This window comes from Mustela erminea, chromosome 14, assembly GCF_009829155.1.
Source record: "Mustela erminea isolate mMusErm1 chromosome 14, mMusErm1.Pri, whole genome shotgun sequence".
In the NCBI taxonomy this organism is placed as follows: domain Eukaryota; kingdom Metazoa; phylum Chordata; class Mammalia; order Carnivora; family Mustelidae; genus Mustela; species Mustela erminea.
This window is the reverse complement of record NC_045627.1, coordinates 62,456,530-62,484,387: the sequence shown is the minus strand read 5'-3', so window position 1 is coordinate 62,484,387 and position 27,858 is coordinate 62,456,530. Positions and strand designations below refer to the sequence as shown.

General features: G+C 55.9%; 1 protein-coding gene across 4 annotated transcripts; it reads left to right on the top strand.

Moving 5' to 3' along the window:
- The first annotated feature begins 7,752 nt into the window (after positions 1-7,752).
- LOXL4 (lysyl oxidase like 4) lies at positions 7,753-27,151 on the top strand. Of its 4 annotated transcripts, none has more exons than XM_032312077.1 (15): positions 7,792-7,949; positions 11,715-12,018; positions 12,567-12,745; positions 13,643-13,848; positions 15,220-15,258; positions 15,404-15,590; positions 16,449-16,635; positions 16,817-16,971; positions 17,646-17,813; positions 19,067-19,229; positions 21,286-21,529; positions 22,620-22,735; positions 23,409-23,545; positions 23,845-23,956; positions 26,106-27,151. In XM_032312077.1, exons 2-15 carry the CDS (start codon positions 11,745-11,747, stop codon positions 26,171-26,173), a joined length of 2,235 nt encoding a protein of 744 aa, XP_032167968.1. In that variant the 5' UTR covers positions 7,792-7,949; positions 11,715-11,744; the 3' UTR covers positions 26,174-27,151. The 4 variants fall into 4 exon arrangements, with proteins under 4 accessions (XP_032167971.1, XP_032167968.1, XP_032167969.1 ...); XM_032312078.1 differs by having other exon boundaries at positions 7,792-7,978; XM_032312079.1 differs by having other exon boundaries at positions 7,793-7,949; positions 16,452-16,635.
- Positions 27,152-27,858: the final 707 nt, after the last annotated feature.

Below are 27,858 nucleotides of genomic sequence, written 5' to 3'. Positions count from 1 at the left end.
ATGTAATTCATATAATGATGTAAATATAATTCACGACATATGTGACTTACATTGAGGATAGGAACTGGGTCTTTATCTCTCTGTATCTCCACCAAGCATAGCAAAGGATATGGATATGACAGATACCTGCCTGATATTAAATACAAGATAACATCCCCACTTGAATGAGACACATTCACCTATTAGCTCTGGTTTACAGATTCCTGCCCAAGGCACAAGGCAGTGCACCAAGTTCCCACCACACCACCTCATCACAGCGACAGTAATTCAGAATGCTGGTGGGCAGGAGCTTATGCTCATTAATTGCTAATGAGGAGAGGAAATTATTTCCCCTAAGAAGTTAAGTTTCTGCTGCTATCTTGGTGGAATTCCTTCTCTTCCACTTTGTTTACTAGCACTCAGTGCTAAAAGGAGACATGGTTTATCTGCATTTTTTTTTTTTCTGGGTAGTTCAGTCATACTTTAGAGGTCAAGCTGTCCTAAGAAAAGTGGTTTTCAGTTAATGGCTAGGAAATGAAGCTTTTCTTGTCCTTTCTGGGCAGTTTCCTTTGTGAACAAATTAACAATCTTGTAGCTTTTTAACTCTTCTTGAGCCACTGGTGTGTCCAGAATGGTCCAAGATGAAAAATTATCCCTGCAACTCATGATGTACTGTGAATTATGAAAGCCAGGACCAGCTCCAGGAGGAAGGAGAGGGCCTCCAGAATCAGCTCAGGGTCCCTTCAGCCTGCCTGGAGCTGGTGGGGATCCGTGGTACCTGTTGGCCCACTGGTCTCTCAGATCTCAGACTTCAGGCTGATGTTCACAATGGCATAGATTTTGTGGTATTGAATAGATGGTGAAATTCCTGTCGTGCAGAAAGATCCTCCTGGAATCTCGACGTTGGCCTGACCTCCTACCCCTGGCCCAGCAAGAGCAGGGCTCCTGAGGAGTGAGGAATCCCTCCACCACCACCCCAGTGATGCTCTCCTTAGGCACACAGAGGTCCTGGTAGAACTCTACATAGGACAGAAAATATGGCATGAAAGGATTGAAAATCCATTTGAGAATAACTGGGATGTAGAAGACTATGATCCCCCCAAAACTCGGCCCATCATACGTGAAGGAGGCTCCTCATAAAGCAAGAGGACCCCAAGAGGGCTGAGCCTACCAGGCATATCTGGGACTCTAAGGAAAAAAGCATCCATAGGACTCTAGATTCTATCGATGCAAACATTTTCCAACAGTATCATCTAGAGAAGAGATTCTCAAATGTTAGCAGGCATTAGAATGATCTGGAAGACGTGTTGAAACACAGGGCCTGCTAACTGGCATTTCTAACAGGATCCCAGGGGATACTGATGCTGCTGGTCTTCGGCCCAGGAAATGTTGGGCCGAAGTGTGACGTTGCCAGGCCCGTCTCTTCTTCTGTCTGCTGTTGTCTGAATAGGCCCATCCGTCAGCTCTGCCTTCTGGTGGGGGTTGTCTTTCTCCCCTGCACCTCACCTCCATCCTCACTCCTGGTGTGGCCTTTAAGGTTAATGGTTCCTCACCTCACCTCCAGGACTCTGGCCCTGGTCTTGGCTCAGCTCCTGCTTCATCCAGGGACTTCGCTTGACCTCTGTCCTGGCAGGTTCCCACCCTCACCCTCCCTGGCAAGCCAGGTCAGGGGAATTCTCCACCCAGACAGTTCCTTGCTGCCCCCTCCTGGTTCCTGGAAGTTGAACCTCGGTTACAAAATTAACCCTTTGGAGCCTGTAAGACTAATCTTAGATTCTAGCCAGTTGGAGAGAACCAATTTCTCACAAAGAACTGTGAAAATATTTGCAAAGTTCTAGATCAACAAAACCAATGTGAGAGAATACAAGACAATGTTTAGGGCACGTGTATCTCTCTTGAATCAATAGCTCTGTTCCTGAACTTGGATTTCCTACTCACTAACCCAATGAATCCCAGAGATGATTCACAAATGGTTGATCCGGGGCTAGGAGTGGCTCCTAACACTTAGGTCTTCAGTCTGGCTCTGCCCCCAGATTGGCCAACGATCTTCCCCAGGAGGCTAAGAAGAGGTGAGACCCCGGGCTAGGGGAGATGTTACACCGGCTTCAAGGTGCCCGGGCTGGCCCACTAAAGCCTAGTACTCTCCAGTGCCACAGGAAACTGGGAGAAACAGTGAAGTTACTATATTTGCTGCTTTTTAAGATCCAGGAAAGCAGCTTGGAATAAGAAATGTTTTTTAATTTAACTTGTCTCGTGTTGCCTGAGGACAAAGGGGTTCAATTACACGCATGTGAGAAGGTCAGCACAGACTTCTGGGAGCTTCTGAAGGGGCCTCAGAGGCTTCTGGGCTGGGCACTGAGTCTTCATCCTGTCTCATTTCCCCCAGAACTTATGACTTTAATTTACTTGAATAGACGTGCATCCCAGCACCGCCAGCATTAGCTGCTGGGACAGGGAAAGGGGGGGTTGCAGGTGGCACTAGAGGGGAAGAGAGAGAATGGGAGGAGAGAGATTCTCAAGGGAACTGAAGAAGGGCTGGGGCACGTAGCCGAGGGCGGGAGGTGGGGAGAGAACGAGAGGGGGTGAACAGGAGTGGGAGGGCCTGGAGGGGAGGGGGTAGGGAGGAGAGGAGGGGGAGAATGCTGGTTGATGACCCTCCTCAGGCGAGGACTTCAATATGAGAAGCAGCGTAATGAGGTGCAAGCCTGTACCTGGGGGGAATGAGGGCCGAAACAGGCTGGCGACAGAGGCATGTGCTAAGCTATCGGTATCAAATCAAACTGATCGCCCACACATCTGTGGGAACTCAGGCCCATTGAGCTGGGGCTCGCAGGGGAGGAGGTGGAAACAGGGGAGCCTAAGTCAGGTTCTCTGCCTTCCAGCAGCTTATGGGTTATTACGATCCTCCCTGTGCACCCCACCAGAGCATCCCTCCCCAGCCCCCTACCCCAGCCCCCCACCAGAGGTATGAGTCTGTGAAGAATTAAACATCAGCTCAAGACAGCACCAGCAAAGAGGAAAACACCCACAGTCAGGCTCCAATCAAACCCGCCATCACCCCCTGCCCCTCCTCAGAGAGCTTCAGTGCCCCCCACCTGCCAAGGTGAGGTGAGGCCCCACCTAGCTGTGGGGCTGCCTGGCCCACAGCTCTCTAAGCACAACACAAGTGACTAGACACCCCCTGTACCCCCAGGGCCCTCCTCTAAGCCACAGTCCCATCTCCATGTGGCACCTCCTGGCCCCCCACCCATACCCATAGCCATCCTCCGAACTGGGCAAACGCTCCCTGCTCTTGCCCTCCATGCATCGGAGGGCATCCCCGAGGCCGTTGTCTAGGTGCTCCCTCCCCACAGGGCACAGAGTTCCCAGGGCCAAGTGGATGTGCCCACGGGAGCCCCCATCCCACTTCCAAATCTGATCTCAGCAAGTTTCTTGACCAAAAAGCCAAGCCTGCTTCCAGGTCTTCCTCCTGAGTGCAAAGAACACCTCCAGGCTGTGTGCCCAGGCCCAGGGTGGCCAAAGGCCCCCTGCTGTGGGGGTCTGGACAGACCGTCCTGTGTGTGTAATCCTGTCACAGCAGAAGGTCCCTTGCTGTGTGGGATGGGGCAGAAGGTGGAGAGGAAGGAGGTGTGCCACAGTGGGGCTCAGGGATAGGGGTAGATGTTTCCCATAATACCATGTTTCACACAGAACTCTAAGGAGTAGAAAGTTCTGGGTTCAAATCCGACCTTCCAGGTCTTTCCAAAGGTGTTGTTTGTCAAGACAGGAAGATGGACTATGCTTTATTTAACAATGAGTTAGTTGGATTTTTAACTCTTAGACATATGCTATGAGGCCCCCTTTGACTCCTGCTCAGGCCCTACCCATGTTGAGGGGGCCCATCCAACCCCAAACGTTATCAAATAATGGCAATTTTCCCAAAGTTTTCAGAGAAACTGAGGGGAAGGTGACACTGTATATCACAAAGCAAAACTTTCTGAAATTTCTCTTCAACCAGCTCTGTCTTCCCCCAAATGAGCTCTCCCTCCTGCAGTCAGCTCATTCTCTCTCTCTCTCTCTCTCTCCCCAGAAACCATCTCCCAGGCCAGCCTCTCCCTTTGGCAGCGCCCCCCGCCCCCACCACCAATCCACCTCTTCACCCCTCACTGCCGGCCAGACTTCTCAAAATCCCCCCAGTTCCCACCCCTCCCCTTGGAACGAAAGTCTTGTGCCTGGTTAAATAGCTCTCGGCAAAGGGTCCCATGTCGAAATGGTCAGTTCCCCTCCCCGTGTCCTGCCCTCTGTCACCCCGGCCTACTGTCCATCACCGCCACATCTGTGAGTCAGCTCCCATCAGGTTGGCGTACAACTGAGGACAGAGACTGTCTGCTTCAGCTCTGTGACTCCTCTAGGACCTGATGCTTTGAGAGCATTCATGCAAGCTTTCAGGGGCGAATTCGTAGGGAGCTGGGATCAGACTGAGCCCTCAAGGACAGGTAGAATATAAGAAATGAAGTCAGAAGAGGAAAGAAGAGGAATGAAGTCAGAACAGGAGGAACAGCAGTGGATTCCCCATATCCTATGGGCAAGAGTGAGCCACTGAGGATTCTTGAGCTGAGGCAAGACAAAATCAATCAGTGAGAATTTACTGAAGTCAGGAACAGCCAAGATGTGGGAAGAAAGGAGAGGAGTTTGGCCCTTGGACGTCAGAGGGCATGGATGCAGGAAGCTCTACCCTGGGATGGACAGAAGGACTTGCCTGAGGCCACACAGTTCAGACAGTCAGAGCAAGAGCTCAGATTCCCCCAATCCCTAAACTGTACAGTTTCCTCCATAATGAGTCTCCAAGGAGGTGGGGCCAGACTGAGCCTTGAAGGCCGTGGAGGAGGAAATCTTGCCCAACAGCCAAGGCACTGGGTACTCTAGCCAGGTACAATACCTGGGGTACTGGCAACAACCCAGGACACAGTTTTCTGCAGGATACCTTGGCCTTCCCATTTGGAAGCATAGGCCCTGACTTGGGCAGGTTTGAGGAACACGCCATGGGGAAGAGACTCAGATACTTTTCAACCTCTCAGGTCCTCACCCTGGTGGGGAGGCAGAGAGTGATGCTTATACTCTGGGCTCTGGGAGGCTGGGGGAGGGGAGACGGGATAACTGCTGAACCTGCCCAGTGCTCCACGGCTCCATGACCTCCCCACTTTCCCGTCTCTCCGCTTAGTGAGAGTGGTGGGAAAGACAGAGCCCCCATCAGCCAAAAGATGAGGCATCGTCAGCATTATCGTAACAGGAGCAGGTCTAGCCATTAGCCATCCTTCCAGGCACTTCTTCCACGAAGCCTTCAATCCTCCGACTCCCCCTGCCCAACCCCCCGCAGCACCTGGAGCCCAGATCTAACCGGGCTTCTGCTGCAGTTCGCTGCTGGCTACTGTCCGCAGATAATGGGGTGCGATTCTGGCCAAATCACTTAACCTATCTGTGGCCCAGTTTCATCATCCGTCAAGAAGGGTGATAAAAGTGTCATCTGTGGGGATTTTCAGAGAATTAAATGAGATGATACACAGACCAACCACACCGCACCTGCTCACTGTTATGATGACGACGACGACGACAATTTCTCATCTCTTGGCTGATGATGAGTCTGTCTCCCCCACCACCCTGCAAAGTCCTTGAGGACAGGGATCACATCTGGCTTGTTTGTGTCTCCCAACACCACACAGCTCTAACTCAGGCATCAGCACGAAGCAGGCCCATTTATTCCAATCGCCAGCAAATACTGAGCATGTGTGATACCCCAAGCCTCGTGATGGACTCTGGGTTGAGAGATAAATGAGAAGTTCCAAGGGCCCCCAGAGTCGAGGCAAGCATAGACATGCGTATCAAGAGGTCCTTGGCTCTGGCTGAGGCTGTGAGCACAGTCAGGCACAAAGGAGGAAGCAGGCAGTCTCCATCAAGCCCAATCTTATTGAGATTAACTGAACTGTCCCATCTGACCCCCATAGCAATCAAATTTAAGGGTGAGGAGATGGCCATTCAGCTGAGAAAATCCCCCCAGTAGTAAGCCACAGGCCTGAGCCTGGGATCCAAGCCCCTCACTTCTCAATAACAGAGGCTCACAGTGACCCCCTCCCCCCTTCCCCAGGAGATAGCTTCTCAGCCTCAGCCTCTGCCCAGTGCTTTGTAGGTCAATGGACTTCCGGGCAACACATCCATTCATTCCCTGGCTCTAGCCAGGGCCAACCTCCAGAGTATTTTTAGTTCTGGGCAGTCGGGCCTGGGCGGGTGATCGGCAGCAGGTGGAGCCCTCCGTGTTGTTCCTGGCTCGGCATGAGAAGTGGCTGGGATTGGGGAGGGGGTTGAGGCATACCTGGCACCCTAGCCCACAGCTGCCTCATTGTCCCCACGGGTGGAGTTGGGCTGCTGCTGCTACCACTGACCCAAGGCTGGGAACATTCTTTCCTGTTGATTCACGCAGGGAATGCTCTGGGCCCTGTTGGGGTGGGGCAGGGGCATTGGAGGGACATCTGGGACATGAGCGGCCAGGGGTGGACAGTAGTCCTCCAGCAGCTGGGTCAGTGTGACCTGGCTGTCCCCCAGGAGTCAGAAAGGTCTACCTTGCCATCCTAGCCCTTATCACATTCAGCCTCATGCCTTGTGGTGGTGTTTCCTAACACGTCTGTCTCCGCCACCAGACTGGGAAGCCCCCCCTCCCTCCCCCGCAGTGTCTAGCACTCCAGCACCCTGTCTAGCAAAGAGGAGAAAATCAATAAAGATTTGCTGAATGAATGAGCCTTTGGAAGGACACTCAGGCGAGGTTAGGGAAAGAAGGGGAACCAGGCTGTACTTATCTGGACCTAGGGAGGAGACTGGGAGGCTGGAACTCTCTGCCCATTTAATAGACAGGGACACTGAGGCACCAGGAGGGAAGAGGACCATGGGAAAGAATTTGGAGGAAAGGGGCTGGGAATCCCATGCCTGGGAGTTCAGCTAAGTTGACTGGTCCTCCCCTCTTTCAGCCTTTTCTACTTTCGTTTTATTTCACAGTAACCCCTAACTCCAACCCACCCTCTGCACATACCCTCCCCCCACGGGCCTGTCAAGGGCCAGCAGGGCCTCATTCAACTGTGTAAGGAGTTGTAGAGAAGGACTTATGTTCTGCCATTTACTGTTTATTACTGGGGGAAGCAAGTCAGTCGTGTCTCTGGAGGCTCAGTATTCCCAGCTGTGCAATGGGCAGACCAGAGACCACGCGCTCCCGGAGTACTCAATACATCTGGAGGCACCAGGGCAATGGCGAGGGCCGCTTGTTACTCCAAAGAGAGCACACCTGCACCACGCCAGCCCAACCTTATTTGAACTGAGCCCCCCACTCCCCGCTCACCGCTCCAGCCAGCAAGAGGCTCTGGTGTCTTGTGACCACAAGGCACTTCCTTGTGAAGGAAAACTGTGCTTTGGGCACGGACACCTCCCTGTCCTCACTGGATCTGGGGATTCGGGATGGGGGGGCAGGTCACCCGGTTTCTCGGAGGACACTGCGCGGGGGACAGGGACTCCTGAGGCCACAGGCACCCCAGGCAAACGCAGCCGCTAGCGCCCTGCCGCAAGGCCTCTCCCGGGGACTCTGATCCTCCCACAGTCCATCCTGCTGCAGCGCGCCGTTTCCTCCGCGGGAAACAGCCCCTCCCGACCCCCCGCCGCCCCCTGCACCTGGCCACCCCAGGACTTCCCGGGCTGAGCCCCGTAGACGCCCGCTCCCGGCCGGCCCGGGGTACAGGGCAGAGGCGCCGAGCAGCGGGCCGGGCTGAGCGCCCGCCTTGACCGGGTCCGCCCGGGGGCGGGGCCTGCGGGGCCTCCTCCGCGGGCGGCGGCGGGGTGGGGGGGCGCCCGCGGGCCGCAGCGGGATAAAAGGGCCCCAGGGCGCCCCGGGAGGCCCGTCAGCGCTCTCATCCCGGCGTCCGGCCCCTGCCCGACCGTCCTCTGTGCTGCGGCTGGTGAGCCCCCGCCTGGCCCCTGGCCCCGGGTCTGTCTCGCGTTGTCCTGTCTGTCCCACTTGTCTCTCTGTGAGGCTGCCAGCCTCTGAAGGTTCCTGAAGGCTGGGGGCTGGGAGAGGTGGGGGTCCCATGAGCAGATGGCCTAGCCTCCTAGTCGCTCACCAACCTGCTTCCAAGGGAAGTGACCAAATTAGGGAGCTTGGCCCAAGGCCCGCCCAGGGTGGCTGGCCCTGGCCTGCCTGGGGTGCCTGCGTGTCTTGTTTGTGAACATGCTGTGCGGAACCATTTCTCTGCACTCATCGAGGAAGAAGCAAGGGAAGGGGTAAGGTGGATTCAGATGTCAAACTTGTGACTTGGGGGACAAAGAGGCAGGGTACATAAACCAGAGATGATTATGCTGAGGGGTAGGGAGACAGCAAGTGCAGGTGGGCAGAGGGCTTCAACCGCAGTATGTCCTGTGCCTGGCCAGGTAAAGCTCAGAGTCATTTGCTGGCACTGCTTCAGGTCACCATAATTCGGTGGTCCCAGGGAGGGACCCCATCCCCCAAAGAGCTAGAGAGAAAGGGCTTTGAGTGATCCCAAGGCTGGTGCACACGAGGGCAGCCCCCCTCCCCCAACCATGTTCTCTCCTGAATATCCTTGGGCATTTCCAGCCCTTTCCAGGGGGGCCAGGTCAGGCCAGGTGCCAGCATCCGCTGGGAACACCTGAGCAGGTGCCTGTCTGCATCAAGCTGGAGGGATCCTGGATGTCACTCAGTTGCACTCTGTTGGCACCACCCCCAGTGCCCTTACACTGCGGCTGGGTCATCAATCAGCCTGCAGCAGGTGGAATTTCATTCATCCCCTGCCTCCTTTCCTCTTTCCCCTCCTCCTGGATCCAGCGTCCGGGTCTCCCGAGGCTGAGAGCCTGGCTTCTGGAGCCGGGCTGCCTGGCTTTGAATCCTGGCTGGCAAGTTACTTAGCTTCTCTGGACCTCAGCTTCTCACCTATAAAGTAGAGATAAGTACTCCGTAAATAGTTTCAAATGTATTACAGTAATTAATTATTAACTATCCCCCAACCTTCCTTCCCCTACACTATCCCCTTCTTTGCTTGTGAAGAGAATGGCCACTTCTGAGGCTGTTGCCTTCTTGAAGGGAGACTTCTCAGCTGGGTGGTCTTCCCCGTGCTGGGCACTGGAGGAACAGTTTTGGGGAAATGCGGTGGAGGCTGGGTATGGAGACAGCGAGCAAACACTGAGTGCTGGGGCGGTGGGAGGTAGCTGGGAGGGCTTAATGGAGGAGGCAGCATCTAAGCTGGAACACCTGTAGGGATTTACCGATCTGACACAGAGGGAGAGGGTCCTCCAAGTAGAAGGAGCAGTGAGAGCAGAGGCCGGGATGTGGAAGCAGAGAATGGACAGAGGATGTTTGGGGAATGGTGAGAAGGCAAGTTTGGGGTGAGCAGAAGCTACAGAAGGTCCTGCGGTGGCAGGCAGGCTGGGAAGAGGGGTCCTCCCCACATCTGACCCTCGGTTCCTGCTGCCACCCGTTCCCCCTCCCTGGGCCACTCACATGGAAGGGAACTGTCCTCACCCAGATCCCAGCATCCTGCTGCAGAAGGCCACCCCAGCTCCAGGCAGGCCTGGGACTATGCTCCTCTAATGAGAGCTCCAGGGTGCTGTGGGACATCAGTCCACTCTGTGGCCCATCATCGCATGTCACGGGGAGCAGGAGCCCTAGTGCCACCCCATCATTTTATAGGTGTTGCACCTGAGTCTCAGAGAGAGGAAAGCCCCTGACTCAAGTCACATAAGGACTTGGTGCCAGAGCAAGGAGCATCCTGATTCCTGGGGGATGGGGCAAGGGTCAGACTCAAGGTGACCACTGGGCCCTAGCAGCTGGAGGGCTCTGAACCCAGTCCTTTTTCTCTTGTCATCTGGGGAAGGTCCTTACCCAGAGCGACTTCATTTTGGCTCAGTCCCTAGCTGTCCACCTCATCCTTAGTGGGGCACGTCCCAAGCAGCCAAGCACAAGCCGGTCATGGTGACAGCCCGTCAGGAGCCCCCGCCTGCTCCAGAGCAGAGAGTCACATAAAGAAAACAGTGTTTAAGTCTGGAAAGGAAGTGCAGGAGGGATCACGGTGGGAAGAGACTAACCACAGCACCCGGCCCCAGGGAGGGGAACCCGGAGAACCTGGGCTCAGAGGGAAAACAGGCAAATCTGGAGGATGTCGCAAAGAAGGGTCGTGGGGACTCGCTGCTGAGTTCAGATATGGCCTCTCTTCCTTCTTTATCTGAGACGGGCTGGGACCACCCCAGCCCAGGGCTCCCCAAGGGCCGTTCCTGCTGCTGTGTGATAGTTACTCGTCCAGGACAGCTGCTCTTGTCAGCATCCAGCGTGCATCCGTTCGTCTAAGCTTCACGAGAATCCTATGAGGTCCTTGCTGTTTGGTATCCCTGTTTCACAGAGGCAAAACTGGGGCATTGTGCTATGAAATCACCTGCCCAAGACTGCCCAGAAGTGGAATGAGAACCCAGACAACCTGACTCCCAGTCTCTCCCATTAAGCATGGTGCAGTGCCACCTTGCAGCCATGCAACCATGGATATTTACTAGGACCACCTATGTACCGGCCTGGCACTCTTCTGAGCACTGGGAGCATGACACAGAGACGCTGTCCCTGTGGAGCATAAGTCCTGAGCCTATCTAGTGTACTTCCAGGAGCCCCCTCCGGCCAGCTCTGGGCTCACCAAAGCCAGAGGATTGGTGGCCGGAGGGGTTGGGGGCTGTGTGCAGGAAGGAATAGGACTGAGGCCCAGCCAACATAGCAGTCTGTGGGAAAGGGAGCAGCAGGGGGCCCTGGGAGGCTCCCCCTACCGAGACTGACCAGCTACACAGGACCCTCGGGACAGCAGTGGCCATGCAAGAGCGGGTGTCCCCAGAACGAGCTCTCTTATGACTCCAGTGCAGAACAGGGAGTCAAGGACACAATGTCCTCCATCATGTCCTAGACTGGCATCAACTCCTCACCGGCTGCAGAGCCTGGCAGGGGAAGACATCGAGCATTGGTGACTGCAGACCCTCTGGCAGCCCTCATCAGCCATGACCTCTCCCCCATGCCCCATGCCCCCCATCTCCTCCCCCTGCCCCCATGCCCAAGACCAAGGCTGCTCATGTGTGAGGGGGAGAAGACCCGCCCTTAACCTCACCCCCACCCCTCTAAGGACCCAGAGAGCAGCTGATTATAGGCTTCTGGAAACAGGAGCCTTCTCTCTGGCGTGTACTCACTGCCTACAATTTTTCTACGGCCCCTCACCTCCTATAGGATGAAGAGCAGACCATCCACAGGTGCACAAGGCCCCCAATTGTCTGGCCCCAGCCCATGCCTCCACCTTCACCCCCCCTCCCACCTACATACAGGACTATGTCAAGGTCAGCTATTTATTGAGAGCTATGTGGTAGGCTTGTACTAAGCACTTTAAATACAGTTTTTTATTTAACACTAACAACACTGAGACAAGGATTATTTTTCCCACTTTATAGACGAGGAAATCAAGACTCAGTAAGGCCAACTTAAACTTCCTCAAGGTCACGTGAACAGTGAATAGTGGGTTTCAACCCAGTTTACCAGCCTCCAAACCCAGACTCCATCAATACCACCGTAGACACGTGCCCATGGCACACACACCCTTGGAGGGGTCCTGCCATCTTTTGTCCCTGCCTGCAGAAGAAGCCGAGCTCAGGGGTGGAGGTGGTGATCACCGTCACGTTTGCTCCTTCCCCAGGTGCCTTGGCCTGCGCTCGAAGTCACCAGGATGTGGTCCCTACCGGCCGCGCTCTCCCTTCTCCTGCTGCTGCTGCTGCAAGCCCCCCCTTGCTGGCTGCAGGCGCTGAGCCCCGCGAAGCTGCGGCTGGTGGGCCCAGGGAGCAGGCCAGAGAGGGGCCGCCTGGAGGTGCTCCACCAGGGCCAGTGGGGTACCGTGTGTGATGATGACTTTGCTCTCCAGGAGGCCACCGTGGCCTGCCGCCAACTGGGCTTTGAAACAGCCCTGACCTGGGCCCACAGTGCCAACTATGGTCAAGGGGAGGGTGAGTGCCCGGTGCTACCCAGCAGGATGACGAGATGATGGTCGGTTGTGCTCCGAGGCTGGGCTCACTGAGGCTTCCGCACACTCCTGCCCACACTTTAATACCCAGCTCCGGTGGCCTCCCCTGGGAGGCATTCCCTGAGCACCCCAGCTGCCAGTGCTCCTGCTCTGACCTTCCCACAGTGAGGCCACCACCCTTCCCACCCCCCCACCCCCCTGCTACCACCCTAGTCCACTCTTACAGAGTGCCTGGCACAAGGGAGGTGCTCAGCAAATGTCGCTGAGTGGATGAATGGACGGAGGGATAGGTGGACAGGTAGATCTGATTGCTAGACCTACCTGGCATTTTCCAAAAACAGATTCTACCTCCTCTTGGCAGTGGGTAGGGTTATAGATACCAAGATCCCAGGAGAACCGACTCCCCTCCCCCACTCCTACTTTCTACACAGGCTCTGGAAGAAGACAGTTGATACCTGTGGGGTCCTAGGAAGGAGGCACAGTCCACAAGTGCCTCTCTGTCCCTAAGCACCCCCCTTCCCCTGCTCTCAGGACCCATCTGGCTGGACAATGTACGCTGTATGGGCACAGAGAGCTCCCTGGACCAGTGCAGGTCCAATGGCTGGGGTGTCAACGACTGTAGCCACTCAGAGGACGTCGGGGTGGTGTGCCACCCCCAGCGCCACCGCAGCTATCTCTCTGAGAGCGTCTCCAATGTCCTTGGGCCCCAGGTAAGGAGGCCGTTCAGGCCTTGGCCCGAGCTAAGGGTTGAGTCATGGGACATAGAGCCTCCGGGGTGATGAACTTGGAGGAAGAAGGAAGAAAAAGGGAGCAGCAGACCGGGCTGAGAAATGTCCCCGGGGACCCCACCTCCTGTTGATGGCCCGGAGCAGGTGCATGGACAGAGGCCCCGTCTGTAGCAGGCCAGGCTGGGGGCTCGGGGGGTCTAGGCTGGGGTTGCTGGGGATTGCTGAAGCTGCTCCCCATAAGGGAGGCAGGAGGGGGTGCGGGGCTGCCTTACCCACAAGGCCGGCCACAATTGCTGCCTCTTCCCAGCACAAACAACCTCGAACTAAAAACAGCCCAAGCCAAACAACAGAAGCGGGCAGGGCAGGTCCTGGCCCTTACCCTCCACTGCTGGGCAGCCCTAGCCTGAGGACAGCTGAACCTGGCCCACAGATGCAGCAGACCAGGGTGCGGTCGGTGGTCTTCATGGTCTAAGTCACCCCAGACCTGGGGTCCTCTGGGCCAAGGCTCCTGCTGGTAGTCTCAAGCAGCGGGTCTGTGTCCATCTTCCGCTCTCCCCAGGTGGCACAGAGAAGGTCCCTCTGCGTCCCGCGGAAGTCTCCCAAACTCCAAAGGCCCCAAGCCTGATCCCAAGGAGGGCACAGTCCTCTCTTGAGTTGAGGGGAGGAGTGCAGACAGACCAAGGTTCTGCCTCGTGCTCACTGTGTGGCCTTGGCAAATACTCGTATCTGGGCCTCTGTTTTCTGACCTGTCCAGGGAGGGCCAGGGTTGGGGGGTGATCTTTAAGTGTTCTGAGCCCTCGCTTGCCCACATGAAGGTCTGCAGCGGGCTCAGCAGGGGCAGGAGGCCTGGGGCCCTTGGTAACCTTATGCGCCCTGCAGGACCAGCGGCTGGAGGAGGTGCGGCTCAAACCCATCCTTGCCAGTGCCAAGCGGCACAGCCTGGTGACCGAGGGGGCGGTGGAGGTGAAGTACGAGGGCCACTGGCGGCAGGTGTGTGACCGGGACTGGACCGAGAACAACAGCAAGGTGGTGTGTGGCATGCTGGGCTTCCCCAGCGAGGCACCTGTCAAAAGCCACTACTACAGGTAAGGAGAACCAGTGGGCAGAGGGTCGTGGGGGGCGTGGGGTTGTGGAGAGGTGGCCGAGTGTGTGCATGCCTGTGCGAGCTATACACACGTGTTCCTGTGTGTGTGCGTGTGTATGCATGCGGCATGGCAACGGCCATGTAAGGCCGTTGTAAGGCAACGGCCTTACAGAGTCCAGGGAGATGTGTAGGGCGGTGTCTGCTGCAGGACACTCCCTGGGTGTGTGATGGGGAGGGAAACAGGCCCCATGGACTTTCCGAGTTGCGGGGCTCTCAGAATAATGAGGACTGAGGATGAACTTGGAGACCCTGGGAAATACCTAGAAAGGGTCAGAAAAGAAAAACAGCCCTTGCTAGTCATATGGAGAAGCTGAAAACAACTGAATGCAAACCCGCGTGCCTGGTTAAAGAAGTGGACTTGACTGAAGATGCTTCTGGCCGGACCCACCAGGACAGACCACCTGAGCCCCGGGTCTCAGCTCTGCCAGTAACACGTCATGGCCATCGGTAGGGCCTCCGGGCCTCGATCAGCCAGTCGGCAGGGAATTTCCTCTGCTCTGATCTGAGCCAGGCTTTGACTGCTGCGCATGTGAGCAAGGCGGGGGGGCGGGGCAGCACTTGGGAGACAAGACATAAAAACACTCTGTCCAAAACGTGACTGAACTGTCGCAAGATTGCATCAGCCTCTAAACGACACCAGTTCTGTGCCAGTGAAAACTCTCTGTGTTTCTCATCAAGGGAGACACCCCCACACACTTTGTCTGTGTGGCCTCCCCTTGCTTACCCCCAGTCAGTTGAGCGGCTCTTAGATGGGTCTGCTCCCTGGGACCAGCCACGTGGCTCCATCCCTGGGAACGACTGGGATGTGGGCCCCTGACTCCCCACTGCCTGGTAATTGCACCTCTGGGCCCGGCTGGCTCACCCACCACCCCCGAGGAGGCCAGCCCTGATTATAGCCTCTGGGTGGGCAGCCCCTACCAGAAAGCCTTCAACTTGCTCCTGCCCCCAGAGGACGTTTACGCTGGGTCGCGTTTCTCGGGACACTCCCTGTAGGCTCCCGTCCATCTGCATGGGGAGAGGGCGAGCTGGGGGGCTGCCCACTCAGGGGCAGTCCAGTGCCGAAGAGACCCCAGTTTGCAACTAGTTGAGAAGGTACCTTGCTGGGCCCCGCTGTTCTCTCTGGGACATGGAGATCACCGGCGTCTGTGACAAGACCACGCTAAGAGGGCTGCTGTGCGGCTTGGCATTAAAATAATGCGGGCGAGTTTCCAGACGGAATCCCCGTGCAAACTCAAGGACAGCCATGAGAAGCCAGGGCACACTGGGTATTCAGCACTCCCTCCATCCCCCCGACTTGTTTTCTCCCACCTAGGAGAGTCTGGAATTTGAAGATGGAGGACCCCAAATCTAGGTGAGGAGCCGCTTCCCGAGGGGAGGGTGCCGAGGGGTATGGCACGAAGGGGCAGGGCACATGCCTTTCTTCCCCGGTGCCTCAGCCTCCCTGATCCCCGAGCTCCCTCAACCCCTCCCCACCTTCAGGCTCCCTTGTCTTCCAGGTTGAAGAACCTGACACAGAAGAATTCCTTCTGGATCCACCGGGTCAACTGCCTGGGGACAGAGTCCCACCTGGCCAACTGCCAGGTGCAGGTGGCCCCAGCTCAGGGCAGGCTGCAGCCGGCCTGCCTAGGCGGCATGCACGCTGTGGTCAGCTGCGTGGCGGGGCACAAGAAGTCCCGGGCAGAGGTGGGTCCCACTGCGTGGCAGCAGGAGTGGGTGAGCGGGACAGGCAGGGAGGGACACTCCGGGACAGGCCGGAGTAGAAGGACCAATCGCCCCCATCGAGGAGGACTTGGTGCAGACTGGGAGGAGAGCGAAGCCTAGCATGGTAAAAACGTGGGATTTATTTAAAAGGAACCGTTTATAACCCGCCCATAAATGGAAAGCTGACATCACGGGCCAGGAATAGCAGGTAACCATAAAGACAGTAATTACATCGTAGCTACAGGGTTGAGGCCAAAGCTAGTGAACCTGAGCCCGGCCCTCTGTTAGAAAAAGCAACAAGCAAGTGCTGGTGAGGTGTTATGGACATGGCCTCCTGGCAGTGGGATAGCGTTCTCCGTGAAACAGAAGGACTGGAGAAGGTTTAACACGGAAGTCACTGCCCCACCGTATGAGTCAGCTTCATTCATACCACGTCCCTGTGCGGCTTGAAATCATCTCACGGATCCTGCTGGGAACACTGATCTAGTTTAACCCCAAGGATAAGGAAGGAGCCAGGGCCAGACGACAGGAAGGGGACACCCCCCACCCCCGCCCCGGAAGAGAGCAGGTAGAGGGTTGTGAAGGCCAATAACCCCAGCTCCTAAGGCTCCCTTGTTACCACTGTGGCCCCTGCGGTGGCTCTTTGTCATGAGGGAAGGGCGCTTATGAAGAATGGCTTACTGGTGAATTCGAGGCAGTAGCTCTGAACCACCAGAGGTAGGACTGGAACCCTGATCATCAGCTTACCTGCGGGAAGGGGCTTAGCCCAGGCTCCCCACAGCAGCTCCGCTGTGCCCGGTGCTGCCTCCTCTGCCTGACCTGAAGCTGGTTTTCTCCCAGCAGGAGCTGAAGGTGCGCCTCCGCTCGGGGGCCCAGATGGGAGAGGGCCGTGTCGAGGTGCTCATGAACCACCAGTGGGGGACGGTCTGTGACCACGGATGGAACCTCATCTCCGCCAGCATCGTGTGCCGTCAGCTTGGCTTTGGCTCAGCTCGGGAGGCCCTCTTTGGGGCCCAACTGGGGCAGGGTAAGCAAGGAGGCCTGGGGTGGAGGGTAGGAGGCTGTGGATGGGCCACTGTTCCGTCCCTTGGTGGCCCTGGTGCTGAGGCTCAGGACAGAAAGTTCTCCCCGACGATGGGGGGAGAAGCCAAAGGGGGTAGGGTTCTAGAGGCGGAGCTCTACCTGGCACCTCCCCATCTCCCCGCTAGGCTTGGGACCCATCCACCTGCGCGAGGTACACTGCAAGGGTTCTGAGCGGACCCTCAGTGACTGCCCCTCACTGGAGGGGCCCCAGAATGGCTGTAAGCACGAGAATGATGCTGCCGTCAGGTGCAACATCCCTGACATGGGCTTCAAGAATCAGGTGAGCTCAGCTTCCGGCATAGCCTCCATCGTGGGGGAGGGTTGGAAGGCATGGAGAGCACCCCAGGACACCACATGGAGCCCGTGGAGAGGGGGTTCTGAGAGCTAGTCTGGAAAGCCTCTCCTCTAAGCCTCCCCCGACTGGCCCATGTGTCCTCAAGGCCAGGGTCTGGCCTTCAGAGATGTCCATGGCAATGGGGGCCCTTCACGCAGATGTGCGTTTCCACGACAGGTGCCCTGTGAGGAAGGGGGCTAGGGCAGAGGACCCCAGTGCTGTCGGTGCTGGGGAGTGTCACTGCGAGGCTGCACGGAATTGCCAGAGTTCAGGTGTCATGTGTCATGCGGACAGTGGACAAGTCACTACTGTCTCTGAGCGTGGATCTGTCTTCTGTCAGTTGGGGTCAATTGTCTCCTGGGGTTATTATGAATGCAATAAGAGATACGAAATCCTTTTGCACCTGGCAAGTCATCGCGAATGGTAGGGGCAGGCACCTTGAGTCCGACTGCTCTAGAGGTCAGGGACAGCAGGGACTCTCTAGCTAAGTATCTCAAGTGACAGAGAGAGAGATAAAGCCAGAGAAGGGGAGAGCCAGCCGGGACCCAGCTCCAGGCTTGTAGTCCTGAGCCCTCTGCCCGGAGGCCACTGTGCTCCTCACACCCCTCTGACCGCTGCAGGTGCGCCTGGCCGGCGGGCGCAACCCCCAGGAGGGTGTGGTGGAAGTACAGGTGGAGGTGAACGGAGTCCGGCGCTGGGGGGCCGTGTGCAGTGACCACTGGGGGCTCACCGAAGCCATGGTGGCCTGCCGACAGCTCGGCCTGGGTTTTGCCAACCACGCGATCAAGGTAGGTCTCTGTCTTGCTTCCAAACTTCCTCTGTTAAAAGTGCGAACAACTCATTCATGCATTCATTGATTAGTTACTGAGTGAAACTGGGGGCCGATGCCATGCTGGGGGCTGGGGACAGTGTGGTGAACAAGACACAGCTCCTGTCTCAGGAACAGTCAGCGAAGTGGGGAAGGCGGTCATTAACAAAACATTCACGGGACGGCTGGGTGGCTCAGCTGGTCAAGCGGCTGCCTTTGGCTCAGGTCATGATCCCAGCGTCCTGGGATCGAGTCCCACATCGGGCTCCTTGCTCAGCAGGGAGCTTGCTTCTCCCTCTGTCTCTGCCTGCCACTCTGTCTGCTTGTGCTCACTCTCGCTCCTCTCTCTCTCTCTGACAAATAAATAAATAAAATCTTTTAAAAAATTAAAAAAAAAATAAAAACAAAAAAACATTCACGCAACAGGCCCATACTTCCGTCTCTAGGGAAGAGGACTTGAGGCTCAGCAGACCAGGTGGGGAGGGGATAAACAGCCCACGCGGGGGAAGCCTGACCCCACTGGGAAGATCAGGGACTGGGGCCGGAGCGGGGCTGTCAAGGGTGTGATGTGGGAGGGAGGGAGGAAGAGGCTGGCAAACGTTCAGAGTCCGCAATGCAGATGTCTCAAACATTTCTTCCGTGCTGTTCGGCACACTGCTGGAGCAGCAAGAACGCTGACACTCACTGCAGCAGCCCCGCTGAGAGACGATGCTGGCGTGGCCCAGACTAGTGGCAGTCCTGGGGGAGTTGCGGGTAGATTCGAGAGGGATCCGGGAAAGAAAACCACAAGGCCGTGGAGTGGCTTGGTTGGCACAACGTCCTCTGCTGGGCCCACACTGTCGGCTGGGGGATTGCCGGGCACCCTGCCCCTAGGAAATGGGACCTGTTCATGAGCACCGTCACCCCCCCACCACCCAGCTGTGGGAAGCAAAGCTGAGTGGACAGCAAGGGAACGGGACTGTCCTCTTCAACAGCTGAGGGCTGCCATGTGGGTGAGGGTGGGGCAAGGCCAGTGGCGGAAGAATCTCCCTGCCTAGATCCATGGGAGAAACTTCTGCTGCCGGAGGGGTGCAAAGCAGCGGGGACTATCGCCACGCTGGAGACTTTCAAGCTGGGGCCGGGCACAACCAGATGGTGGCGGTCCAACGGGGTTCCAGCATCAGACGGGCGTCGGAGGGGATGACTCCAAAGCATCCCTCCCCCCTGACCGGGCGCCGCCGGCTCTTTTCTCAGGACACCTGGTACTGGCAGGGGACGCCTGGGGCCACCAACGTGGTGATGAGCGGCGTGCGCTGCTCGGGCACAGAGCTGGCCCTGCAGCAGTGTCAGAGACATGGGCCGGTGCTCTGCTCCCACGGCTCAGGGAGCTCCTCGGCCGGGGTCTCCTGCACAGAGAGTGAGTAGCACCCACGGCGCCGCCGCTCCCCGCCGCCCCAGCCTGGCCAGCCCACACCGCCCATCCTCGGGGAGGGACTGGAAGGGTCGGGGGTGGAAGGAGGGCTGGACTTGGAGCAACGGCCCTGCCCTTTACCAGCTGTGGGTGCCCAAGTCACCCATCCCCTGGGGACACAGTCCTGCCCTGCCCAACTCACAGGGTTATGGTGAGGATTAAAGCAGAGGATAGGGAACACACGAGGACGCACAGTCATGTTTTTCACTTTCTGTGTTGTGAACAAAAGTCGAAAGAAAAAAAGAAACAGGCGAGAAAACAAGAGAATGAGTAAGACTTAGTAAGGGCAGTCTTTTCTGCTGGGAATTCTATACACACGCAGTAGGCCACAACCACGTGTCCTCGTCCTGAGCTGTGGGTCCCCCGGCAGGCTACAGGACAAGACGGTTCCAAGGCAGGGGTCCACCCCACGCATCCGGGTGCTCGGGGCAGCCACATCGGTCTGACACCTGCCGACCAGGTCGACGCCGAGATACTGTATCTGGTTCCGAGGCTGCGGCTGGCACCGCACCAAGCGGCCACTTGACCTTCTCCCCAGCCAGGCTTGCACGCCAAGACATCCTTGACCTTTGTCAGCGAGCCTGAGCGCTCTTCTCCGTCCCACACACCTTATAAAATACCGGGTCCTCACGACACACCCTCACAGCAGGGAGCTATGGCACCAGCCTGTGCCTTCCCAGCGCACTGGGGGTCTGCTCCCCAGCCTGGGACCCCTGTACCCCTCCCTCAGAGCAGCAGCTCTCAGCCTGAAGGCTTCTGACATTTTGCCATGGGCGAGCACGGACAGGCAAGCTGCCCACTGTGTGACCATCCCTATTTCTCCTCTGTGATCTTTCTCATTCCTTTTCTTCTTTGCCCTCTCTCCTTCTCCATCTCTCTGGAAGCTCTTCTCCTTCTTTCCCTCAGGAACTCAAGGGTTTGCCATGAGTAGAGCCTAGGAATAAGCGCAGGACCTTCGGGAACATTCGGTGATGGTCCAAGCCCCCTCTGGCCGCCCAGCCCAGCCCCCGCTACCACCCACAGTGCCCGCCTGCCGAAACTAACCAGAGTCCCATCTCACTGTCCTCAGCACATAGACTCTCACCCGGCTCTTGCAAGGCAAAGTCCTGAGAACGGGCAACTGTCATCCCGCTCTTGCAAGGCAAAGTCCTGAGAACGGGCAACTTTTCTCCCCTGATGTGACATGGTAACAGCAGCAGAGCTCCACTGGCATGGGGGCAAGGACACATGGGGTTCCAAGGTGGGTGAGAGCCCCAGTGGCAGGAAGGGAACAGGCATTTCCGGCACGATGGACGCTTATGCACAGAGAAGCACTGGGAATGTCATCAGGGAAGAATGCACAGGACAGGCCGGTGCGAGTACCCAGGAGAGCAGTCAGGTTAGAACAGGGACCCTGCGGGAGACACGGGCCTGAAACTGCAGCAGGGTGGACCGAATGGCAGAGCCCAGGAGCAGGCTCAGAGATGATCTCTTCCGACTCTTCCTGCCAGCCCTCTCCCCTCCACGCCCCTCCCTTGAAGGAACTGAGACCCAGAGAGAGTGACTGAGCTGGGGAAGCCAAGCTGGGCAGCAGGGCTCAGGAGGGGCTGTGTGAGCTAGACCACAAAGAGGCACTTGGAAGCTGAGGAGTATTTTACAAAGGAAATACCAGCTTACATGGAGGGCATGCTTACCCAACAGTGACCTGAGCATGTTATGGGTACTGGTGCTACTGGCATTATTACGATCCCCACCATAGGGATGAGGAAATTGAGGAAATTGAGAGCCAGAAGCTTAAGCAAGTCACAGAGCTAGTGAAAGGTGTGGCCAGAAACAAAGCAAGACTTGAACACTGGCAGCCGACTCCAAAGCCGTCATGCCTAACCAGGGCCCGGGAGTGCTTGAACCCACCTTCCCTGACTCCTGTCCTGGGGAGAGCCCTGCCCTGCTGGTAGCTCCCCCAGAGAGCCCCTCTGCCCAAGAGCAACACGGCTGCCTCCCTTCCTTTCCCCTGTGGCCGCAGGCGCTCCAGACCTGGTGATGAACGCCCAGCTCGTGCAGGAGACCGCCTACCTGGAGGACCGGCACCTCAGCCAGCTGTACTGCGCGCACGAAGAGAACTGCCTCTCCCAGTCCGCCGACCACATGGACTGGCCCTATGGCTACCGGCGCCTCCTGCGCTTCTCCTCCCAGATCTACAACCTGGGCCGAGCCGACTTCCGTCCCAAGACAGGACGCCACAACTGGATTTGGCACCAGTGCCACAGGTCAGTGCTCCCTCACGCCATGGCTCTCGAGGGACAAACAGCCAAGTCCAAGAATCAAACCAGTGTGGTCTTCCCCTGACCCTGGGCGCTCTCCTGGGAAGGGTGCGCACTCAGAGAGTCTTCCTTCCTCGACGCCTCATGGGCTTTGCCTCCAGGAGCCAGTAGGGAATTGCGGGGGCACTGGCCGGCCCTGCCCTGGATGTACAGCCCTTAACGGTGCTCATGGGGTGCCTCCCCCAGCAGCGGCTGGTGGAGCACTCATTGCCAGCAGAGCTGGTCTTTGTTAGAATGATATGGACAATTAATTTCTCTGTGGTGGAGCTTAGGCCTTGTCTTTAAAAGCCACATAAAGTGAAAACTCCTAGAAACCTGGAAACCCAAAATAGACATCGCAGCCAGGATGCTGGCTCTGCAGAAAAAGCTTGCTGGCTTCTGCAGCAGCAGAGCAAGGCCACCCAGAGGAAAGTGGGAACGCAGGGACTGAAAGGAGACAATGGGTTCTCTTTCCTATCAGGAGCCTCCAGCCCAGACAGGAGAGACAAGGCCTGTGACAAAGGCAGAATGGGAAAGTGGTGGTTTCTGCCTTCAGGATGCAGCATGGGTGGGGAAAGCGGAGTGGAGCGGGCAGCAGCGTTGGGACTTGGCCTTGCTGAGATAATAAGCACCTTCCCCTGTAGCAGGAACAGAGTTGTCATCAGGCCTGGATTGGAAACAATGGTAGCAATTTGGTCGCAGGCTCCCAGGGAGCAGAGTAAGCACCCCTCCTTGGCAGATCGGGCCCGAGGCTCGTTCCTGGAGGTGCCCCTCCCTTCTGCCTCCGATTGGGCCTTGGGGCCAGGCACCGGCCTCCTGGAGGCTCGCAGGGCTGTGCTGTCCCCTCCTCCCCTGGGTCCACACCGGGTGAGGGCAGCTGTGCCTGGCTGCCGGGCAGGGGGTGCCAGAAGGTAGACCATGGTCCCAGGGATCCTGGCTTGGTGAGGGAGAAGGGTGCTGCCCTGACGATACCGTTCCTCTCTGGATAGTGACGGGGCCCAGTGCCTCGGTCTGGCCTGCCGACTGCTCCAGGCTGACAGCGCTTCCCTTCCCGCAGGCACTACCACAGCATCGAGGTCTTCACACACTATGACCTCCTCACTCTCAACGGCTCCAAGGTGGCTGAGGGGCACAAAGCCAGCTTCTGCCTGGAGGACACACACTGCCCCCCAGGTAGGCGGATCCCCAGCCGTGCAGCCTCCTGGTATTCTCTTCCTCAGCCCTGTCCCAGTGAGGCTCCTTTCCGCTCTCAGCCAAGACCCCCTCAGGCACCTGGAAACTCTGCTCTGGCAACAGTCAGCACTCAAGGCACTCCAGAAAGATCGGTGTCTTACCTCCTGACATCTTAGGTGGAAGGTCCCTGCTGCTGCTGCATTCCCAGCATGCTTTGTACCACCTGTAAAGGCTTTATACTCTTGATTTTGGAGAAGAGTTGCAGGCCTGTTTCACTTTGGCTAAGTTCTCTGAGGACACGGGTTGTCTAATTCCTGTTTGCAGTCCCACAGTTTCTAGCCTTTCAGAATGGCATGGCAAACGCTCGCTTTTCAGAGGGTCAGAAGGATGTAGGGCTGGAACCTTCCACCCATAATTCCTAGGCCAACAGGAGTTCCCACTAGTGCATCCAGAGAAATCCTATCACATATGGGGTTTGCTACTGTGCTGGATTCATGGTTAGTAGGAATTCAGGTTCTGATTCCCAGGCAGGTTATCTAACAGAACCGCAGGTCCCTTGTCTGATTCCACCGAGGGAGATGACCAGTGTGAGGATTCCGTGTATAGGGCCTGGCTTGCAGGGTCCCGAGCCCCTCCCCCATGCCTCAGTAACCATTGGTGCCCTTCCATACAGGACTGCAGAAACGCTATGCGTGTGCCAACTTTGGGGAGCAGGGAGTGACTGTCGGCTGCTGGGACACCTACCGGCATGACATTGATTGCCAGTGGGTGGACATCACAGATGTGGCCCCTGGGAATTACATCTTCCAGGTAAGGGGTTCCTTGTCCCCATAGGAACTCCATTTCCTGCAGATATTCCAAGTCTCCCTGCAGTCTCATGAGGGAAGAGTTTCACAAATAGGGTCTCCAACAGGATCCCGAGGACCTGGGTTTGAGTCTTGAGTCAGTGGACAACGTTGCATAGGAACGTTAATGCCTGCCCTCTGGGTGCCTGGAAGGACTAGTGAAGCGGAGGGTGTAAACACCCTTTGCGAGACTGCGTGCAATGTAAATGATGATCACAGCCACTATCGTCACCTGCTTTCACTTGTCCCCTTGTCTCTCTGCAGGTGGTTGTGAACCCCCAGTTTGAGGTGGCGGAGTCTGATTTCTCGAACAACATGATGCGGTGCCACTGCAAGTATGATGGGCACCGGGTGTGGCTGCACAACTGCCACACAGGTAACCACGAGCCCTCGTAGGGCCAGCCACCTATGGGCTCGGGAAGCTGGGAGCCCCTGCCCGCACCCTCCATGGGGCTGGAAGGTTGATGTGGAAGGTTAGGGGTAGGACAGAGATGAACATCCCTTGACATCTTCATAGGTCCCTTTCTAGACCCAACTGGTGACACCAGCAGCCTCACCCAGTCACAATTGACTTCTACACCCGTCTTTGTCCTTAAGGCTGTTTGGATTATAAACTCAGTCTCCCATCTGTCCTGGAGTCTTTTCTGTTACTTCAAGCCAAGTCCGGATTTCTCTTCCCCAGTCCCGTTATTGTTCGCCCTCCCTTTTGTATGGTCTTTCTTAGTCGTGCCCGTCCTAACTTGACTGCCTCACAGGCAGAAGGGGAGGTCCGCCAGCTCTATGTTGCTGTCTCCAGCTGGGATCACGGAGCACAAGAAGGTGGCCACAGAGAACAGGGCTCAGGACGCTTATAGGATTGGTCGTATTGGACAATGGAAGAAGCAGATTCAGTAAGGGACAGAGTACGGAATTGGTTGCCCTACTTGTCTGTATAGGAAGGTAGCAGTCCCTCCTCTGGCTTCAAGTTACGAAATGCCTGAACTTGCTATGGGGTGTGCGTTCACACCCACACTTAGCACATAGGGCAGGACGGGACTGGTTTATTCAGTCAACAAACACCGAAGACCTACTTTTGTGTTGAATACTGTGCCAGGCACTAGGAAAATAAATAGGAGTAAAATGTGGAGCTCAGTGTCAAACAGGGTAAGCAGGCATGCCAAAGGATAACCCCAATACTCCTGATTATTCCAAACCTGTAAGAACTAATGCTAAGCAGGCACAGTGAGAAAGCAACAACTTGGGGGCTAGCAAGGTCTCCCGGAGGAAACGATGCTTGAACCTGGTTTCAAAGGAGAGGCCCAAGTCCAGGAAGAAGGGAAGACTAGAGAACAAGCACAGGATTTGGCCCCCGAAGGCTTCATTGGGTTCCAAATCCAAGTCCACCACCTTCTAGCTGTAAGATTGAGGAATATCTCAACCTCAAAGAAGTTTTCTTTTTTAAAATGGGGGAACTGTGTACTTCAAACCCACTGAAGTGCTTTGCAAGGGGGAGGTTATGATAGGTCTTGCTAAGAGAATGACTCTCCTGTGGGTCTGGGAACCACTGACCAATTTTAGTCAAAGGGGGTGCAAAAAGATCAGATTTATGTTTTCAGAAAGGTCACTGTAGCAATGGATGCAACACCGTAAGAGGAGAAAGAGGAAATAGTCCAAAGATTCAAAATTGTGTAACTGAGTAGGTTTTGCTGCCCCAAACTGAGACAAGAACATCAGAGTTACCTAAGGCTGCACAGTGGAGAGAGCCTCCCAGATGCTAGTGGTGGGCTGCAAGGGATCCAGGGCGGCGAGGGAGGAAAGAAAAACAGTGCACTTTTGAGCACCGTAGGGGTCCTTGCACAAAACAGAGGACATACCAGGTGAGAATGCAGTTATTTAATGAAAGGACTGGTGTGAAGAGGTGTGAATAGGACTAAGGAAATGAGGGTTGTGGAGGCATCTGAGGATAAGCCAGAGTGGGAAATCGTTCATGCCTTTCAGCTTGAAGGGGCATAGGGTGTCCTAGAGGCAGGTTAAAGTTCAAGCTTGGAGGGACCTCCTGACCCTAGCAGGAGGCAAGGGAGGCCACCACCACAGGAACAGGGAAGAAATACACCAATATCTCCAATGTCTCCCTTCTTCTATCCACTAATCTTCTGCTGTTGCTTCTCATTGACCTAAATCAACCAGAAACAGAGGCTGAGGAAGCCAGAGGGAAGCTATCTAGAGCACAGAGAAAACAAATAAGGGTAGAGAGTGAATCTGGGGATGGTGGGTAGGCAGAGTATCAGCACAACCCTTTCTACTCAATAGCCTGTTCTTCCTGATGTGCTTGAAGCTACACAGCACAGTCTGTTTCTACAAAATGTTTATGCCTATGACTGACCTGATGTAAAGGGTGAGTGGGGCAGAATGTAACTTGTGTGTGTGTGTATGTGTGTGTGTGTGTGTGTGTGAGAGAGAGAGAGAGAGATAAAGAGAGAAATTGTCAGGAAGGGGATAAGAGCATGGGCAGGCTGGCTTCTTACCCGTTCTCCTTTGGTCCACAGGGGATTCCTACCGAGCTAATTCAGAGCTCTCCCTGGAGCAGGAGCGTCTCAGGAACAACTTCATCTGAAGCCATGACTGCACACTTCTGGCTGCTGCCCACACACCAGATACCTCAGCTTATTGGAGCCATGCCCTTCACAGAGCCCTAACTCAGAGGGAAAGGGGTCAGTGCCAAGGGGCACCAAGAACTGCTCAGGAAGCCTTTTGATGGCAAGGCCATCAAACCAAAATGGTACTGTTCCCTCAGGAGGACTCTGGGCCTGTCCCCTAAAGGGTCTTTGGTCTATGGTCTATGGCCTCCAGGCTTTGTTGAGCTGAGCTCGTCTTCCACAAGGAGACCCAGTCCTTACTGGATCTTGCCCTAGAGTTCCTGATTCAGGAGCAATTAGAGATGGACTATGGCTCAGTCCCCCATCTGAATGGTGCTTTGCAAATGTCTTGGAGGAGTAGGGGACAAAAGGATAAAGATACATGGAAGATAGGATTAACTCTGCTAAAAGCTCAAAGTCACAACTGGCAGAGATGCTGATGAATCCAGGCCCTCATTTGGTCTGTGCTCCTTTAGAACTCACCTGTTATTCCTAAGAATCCACTCTAGTGCCTTTACCTTTATCCTACCACACATATGGGTGTTTCTATGCTTCTGGAAGCATAGGCCTCAGGCATCCCCTTATCTCCTGATGAGCCAACACCACCCGTTACTGAGTGCTTGAGAAGGGGCAGGATTTGCAGAGCTGGCCAGATGGGGCCTTCCTACAGAACAGCAAGAGAAGGCCAAGCAGAAAGATTGCTGCGGTGGTATGGACTCCAGCCCCTGCCAGGCCCTCTGCCATGGAAAAAAAAGATATATATATGCCATGCCCCTGGCAGGCAATCCAGTCTCCCTCAAAATCACTGTACGTCTCAGGACTGGCCTAAATTTCAGGTCTCAACCAAGCTTCTGGAGTGAACTTCGCATGGAATAAATTAGATACACATAAGAGATGATTTTTACAGGTTTGATGCTCTAATCCCAATAAAGGTTGCTCACTATGGACAGCTATAATGATGAGACTGGCTCTTTGTAGTTCCCAGCACACGAAGTCTAACTTCTTCCACTCTTGCTGAGCTGGGGACTAGGATGTGTGGGGGACGCACTACTCACAACAGTCCTACTACATTTCTCCGATATTAGCCTATCATCTGCTTCCCAATTCCCTCCCAGGCTCAGCGCTGAAATGTGGGTCAGAAAGGTCAAGGGACGAAAGGGAGGAGGCAAGAAGGAAAAGTCCAAGGACTGTAAACTTTTGTAACGGAGGCTGCAAAACCAAAGTGAGCGGTAGCAGACGGTAGCAGTACTCCCCTCCCCACACCATGAGCGCCGTCCCCGCCTCAGGGAGTAACAAGGGACACGATCTTCAGTTATCGTCTATGAATACACAGACGTACTTTCTTCCTTCTCTTCTACCTTCTCTCTCCTCCACGCCTTCATCTCCTTCATTAGGCAAAGGGAGCATTATATCTTGGCATGGCAGTTTAGGTAAACAAGGGAAGGACTGATTTCCTGTTGGACCCAGCAAACATCGCCCGAACAGTAACAACATTATACTCGCACATGCGGCTAATGGTCTGTGAAAGAATGCGCAGCCCGTGGGGGAGTGTGTGGCGACTGATGACTACATTCAGGCAGGGAGGTGACCCACCGCTTCTTCCTGGATCCAGTTTCCAAGAGAGCCAGGAAACGCAGGCCAGGCAGCCAGCCCCTGGCTTTGG